We start from the raw sequence: 22,789 nt of genomic DNA on the forward strand, positions 1-22,789 counted from the left end.
AAAATGTGACCAAAGTTATGGAAATGAGACCAAGAATAAGGGAAAAAGGGCTTTCAATCCTCAACATGAATTTTATTAAAAAGTCAACATGACATTATGCAACAGTGTACTCTTGAAATTTGAGTTCTCCTTATTCTATCGCAAGTGTTGAAACTTCTTGTACTTGTCCTCATAGTGTTTGAGGTGGTAGTATTCCTCTTGCAAAGTGTTGGCAAAGGAATTCCAAGTTCATATTGGATCAAGATCCCTCTTGGTTGTGGGTTGAGTGTCTGCTAGCTAAGCATGCCTTAAGTTGTTTGGTGCAATCATCCAATGTTGTAGCATTAATCTTACCTTCACACATTGCGATATCCATATTGACTTGTACTCTAGAAGGGCTTTGATGTTGTGCAGGATCATGCTATTTGGGGGTGTGTTGCATCATTGGTCTAAGTTGAACCACAATTTTGTAGAACTGTTTGAAGAGTTCTTGGTACTACATCTTGAATTATTCTTTGAACATCTATATGGATCTTAGGTGTATGTTTCTGACCATTGGCTATCTTGCTCTTACTACAATGTTCTCAAAAGTACTCATTAGTTAAACTAAGGGACGACCTTCCTTTTGCTCTTGTACACACACTTTTACATGCATGTAAAAACATAGCTTTGATACCAACAACCTAGAGGAGTTTTGGGGGACAATCTTACCTTAGTGAAACGCAAGATTGTATAGAATATGTGAAGGAACATACAAGGCTTTCCTTACCAATACACATTCAAATTGCATTGAACACTTTTAGCAAAGTGTGCTACTTATATTCAATTTAATAACTTGTACTTGTTTAAATCACACAAAAGGCTTTTGGTAAAGGGCAATACTTCTTCTCAATGCAAAAATGAATAGGTTTTAAAGGGTATTATAGATGGTAATTGAAAATGAAAATTCTTGTGACTAAATAGGGGTGAACTTATGCTATATGGCGTTCTTTGATGGTAGGGCGTAGGAGGCCATTTTTTAAGGAAGTGAGAATAGAAAAAAGGAAGATCTAAAAAATATAGGAAATTTTATTTATTCATATAGAAGACATTCATCATATACATTGTAGAACTATTTTATATTACAACAAAATGTTCAAAGGCTTAAAGTTACAGCAATGAAATGACAAAAACATAGAAAAGTAGCCATTGTGCTTAATCATCATCAGCTAACCACTGCATTTGTGCTACAAGTCATAACTACAAAATGACAAAACATATAAAATCTGCCACTGTGCTTTAATCTCCATTTGCTAACATTGGATCAAAATTAGAGTGAGTTTGAATCACTCCTGAAATGAGGGACTACTTCATCCACTATAACCCCAACCAGCGCCTACTCTGCCTTCTCATCAATTTGTGTGGCATTGCAATGTGTGGCTTGAGTTGGACAATGCGTAGGAGTCTATTGATTCTGAAGTCTCAATGTACTATGCATGACCACAAAATTCTCCAATTGTTGAGAGGTGAGGTGAGCTTGAAGGAAGCTACATGTGGATCAATTCCTCTTTTTAGCAAAGGAATTGACTTGTGAAAGAAGGTGAGTGACAAGTGTCCTTGACTTCATGGTATTCTTGCCATGCCATTTCCACTATCTGATAGGGTCATTTTGAATCAATGATGCCCTATCTATCCTAGCCTTTGGTTTCTCGAATGTTGGATCATGAAGATCGACAAAAACAATACACTGCTCTTGAAGTTTGGATGTCTCCTTAGTGTTGTACATCTTTTGAAGGGCTTTCATAAACCCTTCTTTCACCTTTTCGTCTTCCAAAGGAGGTACTTAGCCAAATCTTGGTACATGCCATTTCAAATTTATGAAGGAATATACAAACAAATATAAAACTGAAAAATACACATAATATATAATACAGAGAATATATCAAACTTAAAATAATTTCGTTTCATTCATTCACTGTTACAAACTCATAATACATACATAATACAGAGAATATATCAAACTTAAAATAATTTCGTTTCATTCATTCACTGTTACAAACTCATAATACATTTCCATATATATAGATACAGTAATATAATTGAAATCTAGATACAGAAATATAATTGAAATCTCCAACCACCTATAAACTAATAACTAAATATATTAATCAATGCTTATTATCTTTCATTCTCCCCCATAATGTACATTGATTAAAAATGGTCATTATTCAATCCTTTTTTCTCTCCCATAATGAGCATTTTGGAAAAAAAAAAACCCAAAAGATGTGCTGCAGCACTATCAGCATTCTTCCAGCATCAATGCATTCAATCTGAAATCAAGAATGATCAACCTACAATTGACCATCGTGAGTGACTTTGCTAGTGCTCACTCCAATCAGGACCATACATGGCCATCTCTTCTTTAGCTGCAATTCCCATAACTGTAGAACCTGCAATCTCAAAATCTTCATCAAATTGAATATCAATAATATGGGACCTATCTTACAGTCCAACCACAAATCTGCAACTTTTAGGACCAAACAATGCCAAAAGCTATCAGCAACAATGCCACAAAATCAACAAATCTGCAAATTATCTGAATCATACACCATTCATATCTGTGAAATTTCCACTTGAATCTGTTATACACATACCAATAAATAACCCTTTTGCAAAAACAAGTGCATCGACATCATCAAAACAAATCATAGAAATCGCTTTCCTCCAACTTTTTTTTTTGTAGACATCTGGCAAGACAATGATTTCTTTTTCATATAGGAACAATTGTGCTTGAATAGTTTTTTGATCTTACCTGTTATTTTGTGCCAACTCGATCCATAACTCCATCCACAACATTTTCAGTCACCCTGATATAGATTCATTTTTCAATTCCTTGTTCCAACATGTTTTCTCACAATGATTCGTCAATCCGCATAGGGTATAGGGATGTAAATCCCAAAGCTTGTCCTTTATATGCCCTTTCTTGTTTCAGTGAGATCATTGAATTGATCTAGCATCTGGAACATTATTATCTGTAACATTTCCTTTACCTTTGACATATCCTAGGCCTTCATACTTTGGCCTCATTGTTGGCTCAATTGGCTCTCTCATTCCATGTTCATTATTTCCTAATCCCTGACCTTTATATCCCATTCTTTTCATGATATTTAAACCAACGTCATCTTCAAAACAACTAGCAACAGTTGCATAATCACATCTTTGAAGATTCGCATACTCAAACATATTATCACCTTGCTTACAAACAACTTCATCAAAATCACAATTATCAAATGAAGAACATAAATCTTTTGAGCCACTTGAATCATCACATTGTACCAATGGTTTTGACCTTACACATTCATTGTATGCTACCAACTGCTCATTTTCTTCTTTTAATTTTAAGATTTCTTTCATCTTTATTTATTTTTTTCTTCTAACCTTTCTTCCAAACCATTATTCTTTTCCTTGACCTCATCAATGTTTAATATCATTTGCACAAGACGATGCGTAAGTCTTGAATGGCAATTGAAAAGATATTTGTTGTGGGAGTGCCTGATATGTTGGAAGCAATTCACTTTCTGGACCACCTAGAGGATGCGTGATTCAGTGATAAAGCATCCCAACAGCAAATGGGAGGTCTGAGGTTCAAGCCCTAGATGTTCCATGGAAATTTGGCATGTATCAGAGGCAGACTAGGAATCTTGAGCACATAAATGTGGCTTGAGGAGGGTTAGAAATAATTCTCATTCCAGATCACGTTAAGGGGAAGTAGCTTATTATTGCACTCCTGCAGCAAATAGGATGATCTAGGAAGCCCAGTTGATCCATGGAAGTTTAACTTGATAAGCACTGCCATTGCCCCATGGGATTCTTCCTGTTCAGTACCAATATATTCTATTTGTTGGAACTGTGTATTCTATATAACTCCATGGAATACAAAAGAATCACAAAGGAGTGTAACCTTTAAGACCCTTCAAGAGGTCCTCTCCCCACAAAAGAGGGAAAACAAATTTATCTGCTTGTGTGCCTACAGGTAAAAAGTCAACAACTTTGTACTTGCACCTTATCTGGACTTGAAATATTCTACCAAATCTTTTATGATTTTTTTTTCTAAATTTTAAATATTAACGAAACTCTCAATTGTTGATTTCATGCCTTTTGAGGAGGAGAATACGAGTAGGTGTTGCTGATTTCTTTTCTTCATATTTCAATATTATCCATATGTGGACTCCTATTTTACCACAAAAATTGTACCTATCTGCTTTGGTCCAATGCCAAATCAATGTCAAAGGAGTGTTTCTTCTTGCTGACCTACAGCTTTATCTGGATAATTGAAATCTAAGCAGCTACCTTTACTCTTTTGTCTTGATTGTTGTTCCCGTCTCCTAAATGTTTTGAAAACTGGCTGAACATCATTCATTACAATCCTGTTTCCCCATTTGTAATTGAATAGAATGGAAATTGCAGCTTTTTCCAGTGACAATATACCTGGTACAAGATCAAATACATATTGCATGCAAAAAGTTTCAAGGTTGGGAATAAGTGATGATACATTCAACCTTATGTTTCTTCATGGTTATGTTAGTTAATATTTGAATTTTGCATCATGTGGAATATTGTGGAAAAGTTTGCAGAAGTGGATAATGTAGAAGCATGTTGAGCAAAGATAGAAAATAGCTTCAGTGCTTCAATAGTTTTTACTTAGTACTTATAATTTCCATTACTGATATAATTCTTTTATGTTGTGTAGGTTAGTCGCTTTGATATTAACTCTGCTTTACATGGGGTTATTGTATGGGATATATGTTCCTGATTGGCAATATGAAGTGCCAGTAATAAAATCTTCTCCATTGGATCCAGGATATGAAACATTTACTGTAAGTGCCTTTTTTCTACAGTGTATCCTGGTTTATATAAGTGATTCTTTGCAAATCCAAGGGGTATGTCACCATGTTAGTCTATGGAATTTTTTCGTACGTACTTGAAAAAAGTGATGCATTAGAGAATTTTATGTGTGTAATGATGCATAAGAAAATGGTATGATAACTAGTTTTCTGTTAATTAGAAATTATATTCTTTATTCAGTAAGAATGTTTATTAAAGATTACTTAACAGATTAACGACAAACAGAACATTGATTTCAGTTATATATAGATATATTAAACAAGGGACTAGGGATAGAAAATCAATAATCATTTCAGCGCAGCTCGCATTTCTCAGAAAAGACATAGCATATAGCAATTGAGAAGCTCAGGACTACGAGAAGCTTTGCTGGTTTTTTAAATCCTGTGGGTCTTGCTGTGCTTGTATGGAGGCTCATACAGAGGTTGCTATCCTATATGATTGTTGTTTCAAGATGTTTATGAAACACAATTTAGTTCATGGCAATGGGTTGTAAACCAGAAGACTGGTATGGACACTCCCAATGATGAAGTTTTTGGTGGAGTCTGCTCTGGATTCTGCATTTAAGAGCTAGACAGACTTTGACTCAGGAAGAGTCTGTATCTCATTTCCTAAAACAAGGTTTTATCAAGATTACTTGGTCTTCATACTGTCAATGATCTTAAAACATATTTTTGTTCATTTATTTATCTAATAGAAAGCCAGGAGTACTTTGATATACATGCAATAATTGATAAATTAATAAGAGGACAAATTAGTTTGTGAAATCGAGATAACTTATTGCTGTTTAAAAGACAATTTCTTTTCTGTTTAAGTTGGAAAATTGATGAACTGACTCATGATAAAATTTGTTGAGCACATATCTTATATCTTACATGGAGAATGGAAAATGCAGGAGTCGAGAGAAGTTCTGACATTACTTTTACAATACTTGAGGGTGTAAGTAATTTAATCTTGGCAGGTGAATGAAAGAAAAATCTATGGATTTAACCTAATGTAGGTGAATGATGGTTGGATCTGTACAGGGAATGCACATATTGAATATTTAATGTTTGCAGAACCATTCATCTTCTCATTTTGGGTGCAGTAAAGATTTATTTCACGACATCAAATATACAAAGATCTTTATGTTTCATAACAGAAACAACATAAATTTTTGTCTTGTCAATCTGAAAATCTGGAGGTTAAACTTGATGTTTTACTTGGTTGTATATTTAAATGGTTTGGATGTTACACCATCAACTTTTTCCCCTTATTTTATGGGGTCATTGCTCTTGATATTTACTTTGTTAACCACATCTTTTATTTTATCAAATTGCAGCTTGTCCTTTGTAGGATAGTGATGGTCTGCTTATGAAACCAACTGGTGGTTTGGTCCTTTTCAGCTTTCGGCTTATATGTTCCCCTTTTGTTTGTCTGTGATGTGAAACAGACAGATTAATGTTAAAAATAAATGCTAATTCTGGCACCCATGTTTATATTGCCTCTTCTTTTACTTATTATGACTTATGGTTTACACGTTTAAAAGTTCTTCTTTGCTTAATATTCAGGTGAAGTGTGGTATAAGGGGTGATGTGGGACCAGCTTGTAATGCTGTTGGTATGATTGATCGTTATGTTGTAGGCATTAGACATATCTATCAGCGTCCAGTATATAGGCGTACAAAGGTAACACAAATCTTCTAGCAGCTTATTCTTTCTTGTTATACAGTATGTATTAGGAGACCAAAATTTCACTTTTTTGAAGAATCCTAATTACTTTCCATTTGTGTAGGAATGCAGTGTCACCTCACCTGAATCTGGTCCGCTTCCACCAAATGCTCCTTCATGGTGCCAGGCTCCTTTTGATCCTGAAGGAATTCTGAGGTCTCTATTTTTGCAATAATTGTGTATACGGATTAAATCAATTTTATTTTTAAAAATAGGAAGCGTGCTATGTGTTGGTATGCATATTTTTATATTTTGATTCATTCTAGAAGATTTTGATTCCAGAGTAAGAAATATCAAATATCAAGGTTAGGAATATGTACTAGAGATGAAAAGGTGCGACTAGTGACATGTCATATCTTATTGATTTCAGATATATTGTTTCATATGACTGGGAGATTTAAGTCACCTGAGGGACAGTGTGAAATTTCGACCATGTCATATCTTATTGATTTCAGATATATTGTTTCATATGACTGGGAGATTTAAGTCACCTGAGGGACAGTGTGAAATTTAGACATGTCCATAGGTTGATGCACAACCTGTGCAGTGCACAGTTACTATTTGTTAGAGGATATTTTACAATTCTGTTAATAGAATTGAGTGGGTAAACAAGTGGTGAAAATCTAATTTTTATTTAATTTTAGGATGTCATATTCTGAATCGTTAATCTAGATGCTTTGCTTATTTCAGTTGATTTGTCCGACTAAATACTCCTTGAGCCTTTAATATCCTTGGGATATCAGATCTTCAATTTAATATTATTCTAACTACCTTGTTTGTCTCTCTTAGGATGTCTAAGCTTTTGTGCTGTGTGGTTTTATTGATGGATCTGATTTTTCTATAACAAAAAAAAGTTTTAACATTTTAAAATCTTGATTTTGTTGGATTTTCCTGGATCAGTTTGCTTAAGACAATATTCTGCACTTAATACATCATAGAATTGATTTCCAGTAGATAGAGTTGTAATGGAATGTGGCATGACACAGGAAAATATAGTGTAAGCTTGAAACATGGAGAGGTTGAACCCTACTCCCTTGAACCTTAGAGGTTAAAAGAGTCCTCGTGAATGAAATCTGATTTTTGAATGTGAAGTCAACACTTCAAGGCTCAGCTTAATGATAACTATCATATGTGTTCTTTAATGTCCATGTTGACTGCTGCTACCTTTTGTTGTTGATATTATTCATGTAACACAAAGGACTTATTACAAATGCTTTTAAATGAAACACACTAGTTTTTTGTGGACAATATCATCTATTGTAGCTGTTTTCTGTTCTCCTAATTTTTTTTCCAGCTTAGTAGTTTTTGATACTTGCTAACAAATTTATACCCACAATCTTATAAAAATGGGATTAACTAAGTTGTGTTAGCTTCACAAATATTGATTTAATGTGCAACAGGATTTGGCTATCTATACTTTATTTCTCAACATTTTTCGTAAACTATTTTTCATTTTGTAAAAGGCAATGCTGTTTGTCGCCATTGAATCATCTCTAGAATCTTTTAATTAGATATTAAGTTTAGCTGATGGTTTGATATTCCTTCTTTGCAGCTCTATAATGGCAGCTGTTACATGTTTTGTTGGATTGCATTTTGGCCATGTTCTTGTCCATTTCAAGGTATGGTCAATGTTTCAGGTTTTCAGCCCAACCACTTGTATCTTTTGACTCTTGTTTGATATCAAACTTAAATAGCTAATCCAATAAAGTTTTATGAATTTCGATTGCGACATGGTTTGCCTCTCTGGTAGTTAACATTTTATGGAGTCAAAATTATATTCACATGATAAAGCCTTCTTCACAAATTTGAAAAACTTACATCTGTATTTCGTCACTATTTCCTGGTATATTCTCACAACCCAAAAGCATCAGAAATAAGAAATCACTCATTTCAAGAGGTCTGTCCTTGACATACATTATATTTACCTCAATACCTCACTCCTTGCCCCCTATGCCTGCAATATACGTTTCAAGAAAGTCTGTCCAGAGACAGAAATCTGTTGCAGAAAAGAACTTCTGATTCTTAAAAATGCAAAAACCACTTTTCAATTTGTGAAATTGCTCATAGTTAAATCTATTGAAATCAAAACTTAGATCCCTTTTTAGGTTTCTATTTTGATGGTGACACCAAGTGCAATTTCAAAGTTTTGTTTAGGGTAAATTCAGGTAAACTGACAAAGAATGAAAAAGGTCCAATTGAAGAAAACATGAAAAGGTCAATAAAAATTATGGGGGAGAAAAATCATGAAGCAATAGTGCAAACCAAACTAGGGATTAAGGGAAACAAAACTTTGGGATAGATTGCAGAGACCCAAAAACAACATCCCTTGATTTCTGCAGATTTAAGACTACTCAAGCTTGTGGATGTCAACAGCATCCCAGTTCTTTTCTGCTAAGTACATTTTGTTTGAGGAATTTGGGTTGCAGCTTTGATATGGACAGCTTAGAGAATTTTGCAAGTTCTGATTCAGATTAGATGGAACAGACAGAAAATACACTGTCAACATTTCAAACATTATCAAAGTTTACATTTATGTTATGTTATTCAAACACAAACTAAGCCATTTTAAAAGCATTCAGGATAACTTGTGAATAAACCTCAGTATTAGCTTTCCATATGTGAGACTTGACAATAACTGTAGGGAGACTAACTCTGCATTCTATCTAATTCTGCACTTTATCAAGAGCAAATACATTAATCGTCTATCCATTTTGAGAAAGTTTATAAACAAATGTACTGAAAATTCAAAATTGCTTTTGTGCAAGTTATGAAAAATTTATTGCTCTGAGATTTTCAACTGAATGCAGGGCCACAAAGAGCGAATGGTGCAGTGGATTGTTCCTTCCTTAGGACTCATAATGTTTGGTTGTTTGTTGGATGCCTTAGGTAAGTGCATTGCTACTAGAATTTTTTCAGGTGAATTTAAACATAATTCATGTTCAGAATTTAGTTTCATTGTGCATGTAGAAAATAGGGCATAGGTAGTAGTAGTATGCAGTTTATGATGCTATTTAGTTGCAACAGGAATGCACTTGAACAAGTCTCTCTATACGTTCAGCTATATGTGTGTGACTTCAGGCACAGCAGGCCTCCTTCTTGCTGGGACCTACTTGTTTGTGAGTTCTGCATTCTCTTCTCTATGCCCCATTACTTTTAAATACAATAAGATGTGTATAACTTAACAAAACTTTGGCTTTCAACAGCCGTGGGTAAACATTAAAGCAATGGGTTTTGTATTTGCCAGCTGAAAAAATTATTTATATTATGTTTAGAAAATATTAATATTCACATTGAAGTCTCAAGTCTTATCTGAAAGATCACAGTACTCAACCATATCTATTTTTCCACATATAATTTTAGAGTGCATGTCAGCACTATCAGAATTTCTTCTTACATCTTTACACCTTAAGACCGATAAGGCTATTTATATGAACCATAGAAAAATCGAAGTGATCGGTCCAAATCATCATAGACAAACATTCACTGATGAAGTGAGGACAAAAAAATAACAGGATATTGACAGATTTCTAACTGGTTATTGCTAGACATGTAAGTTTGGTGGTCTTCATTCCTTGTTGGCAGGCACCATTAATCTGCATCCCTTATTGTTCCTTAAGAGAGCAAACCATTGTTGGCATGCCCCGCTTTCCCTGTTTTGGTGATGTTGATCAAGGCTTTTTTCATAACCATCTGTGAAACACTAGCATAGATACTGAGATCATGCTTGGTCAAGAATATCTGGAGGCATGGACTGAACTGGTATGGTACAGCAGGAGCTTCCATAGTTCCTCTTGAGTGTTTTGTCATACACTCGCATACATGTAGACACAAAATGACATTAATGCGCTTGATGAAGAATGATATGATGTTCTCTGTTGATTTTATATGTGTAGATGGCAGATGCAATAGTATAAATCATTATCTTTAACATTTGGGTGTTGATACTGGTATGTCATCTTTTGAACAATTAGGAGACAGGTACTCAAAGATGCCAAAATTTTTATAGATATGCAATTTGCTAAAATAAAAAAATAAAAAAAGTGAAATATATAATTAATAAAATTACAAATAATAAAATATCGAAATTTTGAATAAATGTCAAGTTCAACAAGAGGAAAAGAAGAAGATTAATTGTTTGATATTTCTTTAACATTCAATTTCATGATATAATATCTGAACTCGTGAACAATTAAAATTCAAAACATTAAAGTTTCAAGTTGATCACTATAGTCTATAATAATTATCTAGGTTGCACAGAGATGAGTCTCAGTGACTGGGACACGTCTCCCATCTTGGAGATGCAAGCGGAGGGGCGTCTTTGATCGTTGGAGATGTCCTGTTGCCGTTTTTGCCAAAAAAAAAATGGTAAAAATCTAAACAGTGAACTTTGTTAGGGAAGCCAGAAACGCCATGGGAGAGGAAAGACCACACTATACGAGGGTTTTATTTCCGGGTTTTCAGAAGATGCAACACAATTTAAAAGCAAAAATGAAAAATCAAAAGCCACTTCGTTTTAAATTAACGACAATATTTGTATTTTTAATTTTTTACAAGTCTGTTATTATTTAGTGACTTATTTTTTTGTATAGAATAATTGTGGAGTACAAAATTATTAAATTAAATTAATGATTGCGTATAGAATATTTTTTAGTAACTCATAGTAATTGTAGATTATAAAATTATAAAATTAAACTATATTAGTATGTAGATATACTTGAGATTATAAAAAACCACAAAATAAACCATAAAATAACTCATAGTAATTGTGGATTACAATTTTTTTAAATTAAACTATATTAGTATGTAGTTATACTTGAGATGAGATTTTAAAAAACCACCAAATAAACCATAAAAATATATAATTAAGTTTTATTATTTATAAATTATTAAATAATTAAAATTTTTTGGCATCTCCAAGTACCAGTGTCTCCTATTTTTGAAAATTAGCCATACCAATACTGGTACCAGTCTCTGGAGTCTCCAAGCACCTCTGTCTTGGTGCAACCTTGATAATTATAAATTAATTTTTAAATAGAACACAAAGACTAATATTAAAGATATTGTCAACTTTCAAGACTCGTAACTCAAGAGTTCATACTAAATAACAAATCTCTAACATCTGTTATTTTCTTAATTCTTTCACACACAGAATTTGTTTCTCCATGAGTTTCTCCCAAATGTGGCTTGCCTGAATCTGCAATTTTTATCACCTCATAAAATGGGCTTGGATAAAAGCAACAAAAAATTTAATATTAACCCATAAACACTTGTCAAGGACTAGCCCTTTCACCTCAACTGAATTATTTGATGTAGATTGTCTCCAAGTTGCTCATGCATTATTGACTACTTTGGAACACAAAGCTCCTTTGACCACATAACGATGGTCAAGAAGTATAAAATAAGAAGTAAACCATGTATTAGTAATTTAGTAGGTTTCAGGAGTTCCACCTTCCTATGTTGTTGATGAATGACTTGTTTGTGGTGATGATTACATATGAACATTTGTACTTTTGTAGCCATTTCAATTAGAATCGAGATCCATTGAAACTTGCAATATCTCTGGGTGCATTATTCAATAAACACACACAACATGGTGTCCAAAATATAATTTTGTGTACAACTTTTGCACCAGCAAGCTTGGCCATTTACAAACATGGGCAGCATTTATAACAATTTGGACTAAATGCAATGCCTCCACCTCCATGACATCACATCATTGGTTTTGAAGGAACTCCATGTTTTCTCTTGCCTTGAACAATCTACTGCCTTAAACAAAATAAGGGCCTTTGTTGCATGTTTCTATGATATTAAGAAGTGGATGTTTTTTAGCATCTATCCGCCCATCCATCACAATATGCATCCTTTTGTAGACATTGCTCGTTTTCATTTGTGTAGTTTGTTGCTCTAGCCGCACTTTTCCTTATTGATTAGAATTGTGCAATGCTTCGCATACCCAGATGGTTTCTAAAATGTTTGTCAATTATTTAATAGTTTGGACCATCGCATTGTAATAAGGTGAGGAAGCAACATTAAATTGCATTCCATTTGTATAAAAAAAGTCTATGATTGCTGCATCAATGCGTCTTGACCATGCATGTCAAACAATTCTTTAGTGGAGTTTGAGTGGCCAATGTGTAGCCTATTGCAAGAAAACTTTGCATCTTGTGTTGTCACATCTCTAGAAGACACTCGTCTTTGACAGGAAAGTATGTAAAAGTATTCACATCAGAAACTGGTACAACTTGTACTTTTTATTTATTTATAAAATTCTACACAAACCTATTGCAAAATCCTAAACAGACTATTGAATGCTAACGTATGAGCTATTTAAAAGGTTAATTTCATTGTTTCTGTTTTACAATCTATTATAGAGAATGATTACTAATACCAATGATTCTTTTGGTTTATTATGCAGGTTGACGTATATGGATATAGATGTGTTACAAAAATACTGGAATGGATGGGGATGAATGCGTTGATTATATATGTCCTGGCTGCATGCAATGTCTTTGCTGCAGCACTACAAGGATTCTATTGGAGATATCCTGAATACAATATTGTGCGTCTCTATTAACCTTTCCCTTTTGTGCATTAGAATGCTTTATTTCAGATATAATTCAATCATTCTTAATAATTAGAATTTGGATTTTAATAGTCAAAATAAATTCAATCACTCATTTAGCCTGGTTTCACACGTCTAGAATGAAATATAGTGACCAAATTATATCAGGATTAGTGAAACATGGTTGCTCCTGGAAGAGAGCTGAGTTTGGATTGAACACATTGCAGAAATGAGAACCAAATATTGCCCCTCGTGTTCATTATGTGCAAAGTTGTATAATAATTGCTTCACTAGTAACAGTGTTTTGCTTCACAACCTTCCATTTCAGATCTCTATAAATGTTCAAAGAAAACAATATTAGTGCACTTGGTTACTGTAATTTTTTGTTCCAAATATTTTCTAAACACATGCTCTGATTAGAATATTGAGAGATATTTCATTAGTAAGAGAACTTTGCAGTTTTCCTAGTATATTTTAAAAGTATATGATCTATATCTTGTTTATTTGTTGCCGAGATTGTCTGTATTTATTATAATCTGATGAGTGTTGAGCTTTATTGCCTTATGCATTTATCATGTTCCTTTCCGGCTTTAAAAATGACAGTTGGATTGAGAACGTTAAGCCTTTGACAAACCAAGGAAATGGAAACAAGTAAATTTACATTTTTTTGGCAGCTAGGTGGAGTGGTCCGCCACTCCAAAGCTTGCGGAAGGTAGCTTCTTCCAAACACTTACGCAAGATTTTTAAAATATTAAATTACCTTCATAAAATATCACTTGCTCCCTGTATAATTCTTAATTCCCGAAAGCTCCATGTGGTATATGATATTTTTTGAAATAATTTTTCAAGTCTGTTTTATAATTCTGTGCTACGATATATATTTTTGTTGCTGCAATCTGGTGATGCTTCATCAATAATGTAGGGAGTGTTGGGTCCCAAAACAGCTGCTTCATTTTCTAGAACAAATTTGTACTTTGAAGGCCAGGGGGTGGTCATCATATGAAAGTAAAATTTTTAAAATTGTCATTATAGACCATGGAGGGTTGAAGGTCAATTCTATGAGTACGTTTTCTCTCCTAAGCTTTGAGCTCAGCGTAGGCTCAAGTGGGATGTTCCTAGAGGTATACCTGAATAGGCATTAAATCAAATAAAGTGGACAATAAAAAATAACAACAACTAAACCCAATTGCATTCTTGACCCCAACTATTGTCACCAGGTCAAGAAAGCCTAGTTGCAGTAACCTCTTTATAGTTGATGTGATTTTGTCATGCCCTGTCCTAAAACCCTAGTTGCAGCATTCAAAAACCCTAGCTGCTGCTTTATGTAATCAAGTATAGGCGAATAAATGAATGCATGGGCCGACCCTAGGGAGGAGAAGACAATATAGAATGAACAAAGCAAAGTATAAATAAAATATATATTGCCACATTATAGGGCCGACCCAAGGCAAATTGCAGCTTTAACAAATAGATTTACATGAGGGCCAACTTGTTTGGCATTTAAAAACAAATTAAAATCTTGTTGTGTTAAATACATACCTACTATGAACAATTATATGATTTCCAATTTGCAATAATTGGTCATTATAGGGTAAGGAAGGGAATGCAAGGAGGGGGAACGGCTATGGATCCCTCACTAGGCACACCACTCCATCTGGATGGCAGAAAGGCCACATGGGGCCAAGACGGACAGAATTTCCACTCTTGGGCCCAGGGTAGAGGGTCATTTTAAGGGCACCCCATTGCAGTTACCTGTATGAACCCTGTATTGATCAATTGTTGAGGTGAACTAGACGGATCCTCAATCATAAGAGGGTGAGAAGAATGGCACGATGAAGGGGAATGGCTGTGCAGGCCTCACTAGGTACACCACCTCATGAAGATGGCAAAGGGCCACATGAAGCCAAGGGGGACAGAGTTTTCGCTCTTGGGCCTAGGGTAGGGGATATTTAGGGCACCTTATTGTGTCTCCCATCTCAACTCCCATTATGGTTTAACCTCCATTAATATCTAACTTGGTTGCAGGTTTCCAAAAACAGACTTATCTCATCTTTATTTTGGGTGAGGATTATATTTCTAACCATAGTCACCGCATTCGCTTAATTTTCGGCTTCAGGTTCGAAATTTGGCGAACTTATAAACAGCGTACGAAACTCGCAAAAAATTCGTTTGAAATTCGCAGGATATCAAGCAGAGGTTTTTGTCGTCGGCAAATGACCAGTTCACTAATGCTGTCGGGAGGTATGAAGGCCGTGGAAGGGCTGCTGGTCAATGTTATGCCTTGCCGCTAGTAGGGTTTGTAGATGGTTGTGTCGAGAGACATTGGTTATAAACGTAAAAATTAAAAAGCATAAAGTTCCCAGATTGAAATATAAAACTTGTTGTGCGATATAAATTTTAACTAATATTAAACATTTCATAATATTAAACATCCCATATAAGAAGTTGCCCGATATATTGTTAATGTTGTTGCCTGATATAAATGTTAAATCGTTAACTAATATGAAACATCTAATATAAATGTGCACTAATAATAATGTTAACTAATATATTAACATTTATTATAAAAGTTGCCAGATTTAACATTTAATATATTAAAAATTAAATATTTAAGAATATTTAATTTAAATTTTTAATTATTTATATATAAAATTTGACAAATTTAAATTAAAATATATAAATTAAAATTATATATTGTTTATTTTGATATTTTTTAGATATATTATTTATATTCTCTAAAAAGTCAAATTTATATAAATCGAATTTAGTGACGAATTTTATTCGAATTTTATTGTTGGCGAATTCGAGCTCGAATTCGAACATTGTGACTTAGTCTCTAACTATATCATACTCTTTGTTTCATTTTGGATTTGTGAATTTAGGGCAAAATATAAAGTGATTCAGAAAAGGGACATTATAGATTGTGCAAACGTAACCCACATGAAATAAAACCATTCAAAGTTCTCTCAAGATTGATTCCCTAGTTGTAATACAAGATCATGAATGCACAAAAGATGGTCCTATCTCTAAATTACTCATTAATGTTTTGATTTGTTTTAAAATGTGTGGGATTGGTCAAAACAGTTATATACCGGTGTCTATCTATTGGGTACAGAGTCAGTGATTAGATTGAACAACAAAATATAAAACAAGGAAAACAACTATGCATTCATGTACACCAGAATAATGACTTAAATTGATAGAACTATTTCATCCATATACATTCTGAATAAACCTATTTGAAATGTGCAAAGGGCCATCACAAGGTTTGTAATATTTAGAATGTTGTTACATTCACCAATTTCACATTACAATCATATTAGCAAGTGGAGTTAAAGAAACCCTAGTTGAGTAGAGTTCCTTGAAGATCTACATACATCCACAAAGATCGTATACACATGCCATATGAAAACATTTTTATATTCTTGAAGAACACACAATTCTGCTCAAAATGGGTTAGATTGGCAGAGTTTGCCCTTTAGGGAGCTCTAATAGCCTCCGAGTGTTTGGAAATAGTGGAAATCTCCTATTAATGAACAATAGAGTGAAACCCTAATCCACAACAATGTAATAGATTAAAATAGACAGTGTAGGTGCATTCTTGCTCAAGATGGGTGGTAGTAGGTAGGATGGAAGATATTTGATGAATGAAATGGAAGATATCCCCTATCTTGAGCTAGTGCTGTAGTCTTTCCTAGGTGTTGTAAGTCCAATTTTAGCATTGGAGTTTTGGCCAGTGAGCAATCCAAGGTAGGGATTGGTTCCTAGGACATGCCAAACTCTAGGGAACTACCTAGGAGAGCCCACAAACAAAATTGGACTCTGAAATGTTCGAAACAACACAAGTTTCCTAGAGATACTAGATACTTGGTCACAAGACACCTCAACAAGCAAAGGAGAAGATTCACAAGGACTTGATGAAGTCCCCAAGGCTCTAACCCATGTACTCCACACCTCGTGTTGACTCCAAGAGCATGCAAGGGACCCCTAAATGATCTTGAGGCGAGTTGGCTTCATAGAAGGGACACCAAAGAGCTCACTAACTATTGAGGGTTTTACCAACACTACTTTACCATTTTCTTAACACAATGTTCATTTCAAAAGCCCAAATAAAGAATGCCTAAATTCACTTTAAACTTTAAAGTCACAAAAAAAATGCATAGAAGACATACAAGAGATACATGTGCTTGACCCCAACGTGGAACATTACAAACCATTCCAGTATTTTTGTAAATGTCCTTTCATGAACTTTACAACATTTGAACAAAAGGAAATAAAGCATGACAAAGGCTTTACCTATCTTGGGACCATCTTTGAATTCCGTCCATGATCCTTTGGTCCCCAATGACGGATTCTACACCACCCAACCATGTGAAATGCCTAGGTTCACCTCATCATGCTAGGAAATGGTTACAAAGGCCCAAACATACACACAATACACAAGGGGGTGTAGGCTTGGACTCACATCAAACACAGTGCATGCGGCATACAAAGCATATCAGGTCAATTAGTGACATCATGAGAAGGATGTACAAGATCTCATAGGTATTACTCAATTACACAAGGACTAGATTTTGGAGAGTGAGTAGGGAGTGCCATTGCTATAGTCTAAGACTCTAAGGTATTGGCTAAGTGAAATTGAGTGCACCTCTCACGAGATGAGGATACTTGATCATACAAGACCCAATGCTTCTCGACAGGACATGTCTTCTACACTCATACCAAGCCTTTACAAGCACTCAAGTATGTTCTAGGTACCGTTCTCTTGGTTTTTTTTTTCACCCATGTGTTTTATTAATTATAACATATTTGTGAAACTTTCCAATGAGATATCCATTGGGCCACTTTGGGCTGAGCAAACGTTGGAAGCCACTCCGGTATTACTAACACCTACGTACTAAAATCAAGTGTGGCACGTCAAACAATGCATAAGTTTGACTCAACAAAATTTTCAATATAGTCTCAATTGGAATTGACTCAAAAAATCATGGAGACATTTTTCCCCATCCAAAGAATATCGAAATCAACTCTCACATTCAAATTTTGCAACATTTTCTTTCAAAAACCAACAAATTCAATGAAAAAAATTTAAATACATTAAATTTTTGCATTTTCGTAAAAATGAAAATTAAATAAAAAGAAAAGTGCCATTTGGCTGTAAAAGTCAACAACAGCCATTGCGAATCATCAATTTCATTTTCTGGTAGCCATTGCAAATCATCGATTTCATTTTCTGTGCATATTTCAATAATTGGACATTACGAGGGCGGCACAAAATGGATAAAATTGACAAATGTAAACAATATCTAATTCCGACTCAAATTACAAAATTTAAAATGCGTTGGGAATGTCCTATGCTCCCCTAATGGTATGTCATTCAAAAACAGAAGGCAGAAACAAAGGAGGGGAAATGAGCAACTTACCTCAAATTTTTTGACACACAATCACACAAAGCTTGGAAAACACAAGGAGAGAGGAAGAATCCATGCAACACCAGCAGTTCCTTTCCCATTCCTACACAATCCAATTCAAATCCCACTCCTTTCTACTCAAAGATTGGGCCCACAATTCAAATTTTCAAATTTAGCTTGGAGAGGGTTTTGGAAAGCAAAATCCTTCCAAAATGAACAATGAGCAAAATAGCCGAGTCTTTTCTCTTTTTCAATATTTTACAATTTTAAATTCAATTTAAATTTCACTTCAATCTATCTATCCCAAATGCACCCTTCCATAATTTAAAATTCATACAAACATTCTATTTCATTCAATTCACAATTTAATTGACAATTCAATCACACATATATATGCATTTCAGAGAATTATTTTGACACAGAATTTAAGAAATCATTTAAATCATGCATTCACTGACATTTTATGACAAATACCGATTTTGGAATCACTGCTGATTTGATTTTGGGTTAGCACAGGTTCAGCACGATATAAATTGCACTAGGATCGAGCATGACTGTGTATGGCAAGAAGGGATGGCCTAGTGTGACATTTTCCATATAGCCACCATTGGGGATAACACAGACCTGTAAATCAGGTGGAAAAAATTCCCACCTAGTATACCCACATCTAGCATACGTGCAACATGTATATGATAGCCGGAGCACAATAGAACTTCCTGAGCGAGATGCACCATCTGCACCATCGTGAAATATAAAAGCAAACATTATACATACATATATGCATAATTTATAAAGTAGGAAAGCATAGTCCGACATAATTAGCATAGTAATAAGTGCCTCGATACACAAATCCAAGTCCAAAGCAAAACTATCAAATTGCAAACATGAGAGGCATTACACAATACCCCGCTGAACTTGCAGATTTGGGTCCGATCCTGCCCAGATACGGATCTAGGTTTGATTCGCGGGGGTTCCCTTTTGGGTCCTTGGAAAGCATCGTGGGTGTCTTATGACAAACGCAAGTGAACCCGTTACAAATTTTAGACATTTTCCTCTGCTGCTGTGTAAATCGTCTTTTAAAAACATTTAAAAATCTCTTCTTCTTTTTAAACATTTGTAAGGAGCGAAAGGAGTGAAGAATTCTGGGTTGCATTTCGTTAGGCAGAACGTGCAAATCATTCCCTAAAAATCCCGCGGGAATATAAAATGAAGCCTCTGTAAATTGAAATGTGTCTATAATCTTCCACACCAATACAACATGGTTTTGACCAGCTCGCACCATTGTGCTACGGAGCCTTGGCAGATATTAATTAACCATCGTGAAAGTGACACGTAATACGCATCCGCCAGCATCACCACTCTTGATGGCACGCGATTCTGAAATTTCCTCGATGTAGCAGTGCTTGAGATTGGTGATCCCATACCAGCAGAATCACAACACGCGATAACTAGTGCTACCCTTCACATTGCTATTTTTTCGCTGAACTATGCCGAATTGTGTGTGCCTTTGACGAAAGGGCGGAAATAAGAAAATAGTCTGAATATTAACATTAAACTTAATTTTAATTTTTTATTAATATTAACAGATAGTAGTTTAAATTTATTCGAAATATATAATTATATATATATTAAAAAGGTTATATTCTCTCTCGCACACACACATATACTCGTCTTTTCTTTATAACTGAACTGGCGAACCGAAACTGGTAACTTAGCAAAATACATGCATGTTCTAATTGCAAGATATGTCATCTGCCTGCTTAAATCTCTTCCGCTATATGTATCCTTTTGCACGGCTCTTGAAAATGGATTTGTTCGCTGATTTCGGTTGGATGTTGGTCTTTTGCATTGCTAATACTCATCTTAGAATGAATATCGTTAGTTTTAATTTTAAAATATGTTTTTGAAACTTTTTAAATGTTAAGTCTATATCACTAATAGCCGACCATTACATAGCAGTCCCTAACTCCTGCATTTAAGAACTTTTAAATTGAAAGATGATTGAGCTTTTTAGCATCTTTTCTTGAGCTTTGAGCTTGTGCTTTTATTTTTTATTTTTTATGAGCATATGAATGACCTGGCTAATACCTCCACCACAATTTTTTGTTTTTACAATAAATACTGTATCTCCTCCTCTTTCACTGTTGAAATATTCTTTGAACTGTGCAGATGACTACATTCCGCAGAAATACCTTATGTCAACTGATTAGTTTTGTTTCATTTCTTTTAGAACTAAGTAATATGGTGCCCCTTGCTTTCATGAATTCTCACGCTGTTGAGAAAAATATCAGAAAAGGATTATATATTGTGCTCTTTTCGATTTTGTGATGTATCTATATAATTTTTACATCTTGAATGGGTTTCTGATTTATACCTGCAGAGTATCGGGATTGCTTTTTGAGATCATTTTTTTGACAATAGGGTGTTTTTAGTGAATTTTGATGATAAGAATCCCTGTCGTGCTACCAGATAAATTTACTGGGGATCAAGCGCTAGGCACTGGAATTGATGATACTTTATGCAATGATTTCAGAATTCGATTCTGAAAACAATATCTGCTGGTATGTTTTCTCTTTGACTTTAAAAAATTTCTTGGCAACAATGCTGAGAGAAACATTCATTGTTTTCGTCTACATTTCCAGAGCGTGTGACTACTGTGCTGCTACAGTTAGTAACTAATTTGTAGCTTTCATTCCCTTGTGCAGTGATTGGAAGAACTTAAATGTGAACAATTATTTTTAATGTTTAACAACATTAACTAAAAGAATAAAAAAAGCAGATGCGAGATAACAGATGTGGTGCATAAGGTAAATTAGAGCAGGGCATGGAGAGTCTGATTTAATGGTTGTTACGGAGTATCTGTAGGAGGGTGGGGCATTGAAGAGATGCAGTGAAAGTCAATGGAGAATCTGTAACGAGGATTCAGATTATGAATGGCAAAGCTGGCTCATTTATTTCACGGTTTTCCTTTCTTTTGGTTTCTGGAGTACGAAAATTCATCCAGAATATTAAGGATATTTAAAGTACAGAATCATGAGAGGCTCATATATGCATCTGATTGATCTTTGTAATAGAAACATTGTTATTTTTACGCATACATATACGTGTATAGATAGATTTTTTGCTTTTCTTGTGAAGTAGCATTATTGTCAGCAGAAATTTGAATTTCATTTAGTCTTACAACAGTTTTGATAGGGCTATAAATTCCTTTCTGTTTGATTTATGCTGGTGATGACATATCATATATAGTGATGTTAGGGATGACATATCATATCTTCTCCACCCTCGTACTGTCAGGATGACATGTCAAATCTGTAAGAAAAATATAGATAACTAATGAAAATTCACGATATGGAATTTACGACGCATATCTCACCAAGTTAAATTGTGATGAAATCTCCGAAGATGGTTCAGAGGACTATATATTTTAATTCTTTTGATGTTGTGTATTACGCCCCCCATAAAAGGGGTTTTTAGAAATTCTAGTTTCTTGGAAGCTCGATATAAAATCTTTGCAGGGTGTCAGAAGCCAATGGCACGATTTTAAATAATATTATAATACCAGTAGAATAACTACAATGAAAATTGCCAAATTAGGAATTCCAAAGGCATCAAGATGCACCATAAGAATGTTGTCAAAATAGGAAACTAAATAGATGGGATATTTCAACCAGTGAAGATGCACGGCTCTTTTAAGAGTTTACCACAGTTCCGTTCTTGCCACGAGCATTTGAATGAGGCGTCATGAGCAATGGGGCCAGTTGAGAAATTAATCCATAGCTAAAGAGGTAAAAAAGAAAGCTCTCCCAGAAACAGATCTCATTCATCGATCAGATTCACTTACCAGGGCAAGTGGTTGAAAGTAGTAGCATTGAGGGATTTTGAAACGGTTGTGGAAGAACATAGTGGTAGGATATGAGGAATTTCTTCACCTCCTTTCTTGTCATGTTGGTGGGAAATAGGGGGCACATAATTCAGTTACGCGCTTGGTTTGAGTTTTGACTCTGGTTATCACACAAATGTGGAGAAATTATCAATGAAATGCAAATGGCACTTTGAAAAATCTCCTTTCTTCAAACATCGTTATGTCACCGATTCATCCCCTCCCATGACTAGATTTATGTCCAGTTTGTACCCGGTCTGGATTCGGGGATAATTCACTAGGGGATTCTGTCAGGGCGCGTGCATGTGACTGGGTTTGTCCTGAATGAACCTCCTTGTAGCCGTAGGGAATCCAGTAGAAACCG

The 22,789-nt window shown here is 34.6% G+C and overlaps 1 protein-coding gene across 1 annotated transcript in view; it reads left to right on the forward strand.

Annotated features, from left to right (window-relative positions):
- LOC131038504 (uncharacterized) overlaps nucleotides 1-21,679 on the forward strand; it is a 35,316-nt gene extending 13,637 nt beyond the window's left edge. The window contains exons 6-14 of the mRNA XM_057970952.2: nucleotides 4,709-4,835; nucleotides 6,411-6,527; nucleotides 6,634-6,725; nucleotides 8,122-8,188; nucleotides 9,377-9,455; nucleotides 9,594-9,685; nucleotides 12,985-13,128; nucleotides 21,012-21,103; nucleotides 21,248-21,679. Coding sequence (XP_057826935.2) covers nucleotides 4,709-4,835; nucleotides 6,411-6,527; nucleotides 6,634-6,725; nucleotides 8,122-8,188; nucleotides 9,377-9,455; nucleotides 9,594-9,685; nucleotides 12,985-13,128; nucleotides 21,012-21,038 — 745 coding nt within the window. The 3' untranslated portion in view covers nucleotides 21,039-21,103; nucleotides 21,248-21,679. The remainder of the gene's footprint in view (nucleotides 1-4,708; nucleotides 4,836-6,410; nucleotides 6,528-6,633; nucleotides 6,726-8,121; nucleotides 8,189-9,376; nucleotides 9,456-9,593; nucleotides 9,686-12,984; nucleotides 13,129-21,011; nucleotides 21,104-21,247) is intronic.
- The last annotated feature ends 1,110 nt before the right edge of the window (nucleotides 21,680-22,789 follow it).

The sequence above is a fragment of the Cryptomeria japonica genome, chromosome 10 (genome assembly GCF_030272615.1).
Source record: "Cryptomeria japonica chromosome 10, Sugi_1.0, whole genome shotgun sequence".
Taxonomy (NCBI): domain Eukaryota; kingdom Viridiplantae; phylum Streptophyta; class Pinopsida; order Cupressales; family Cupressaceae; genus Cryptomeria; species Cryptomeria japonica.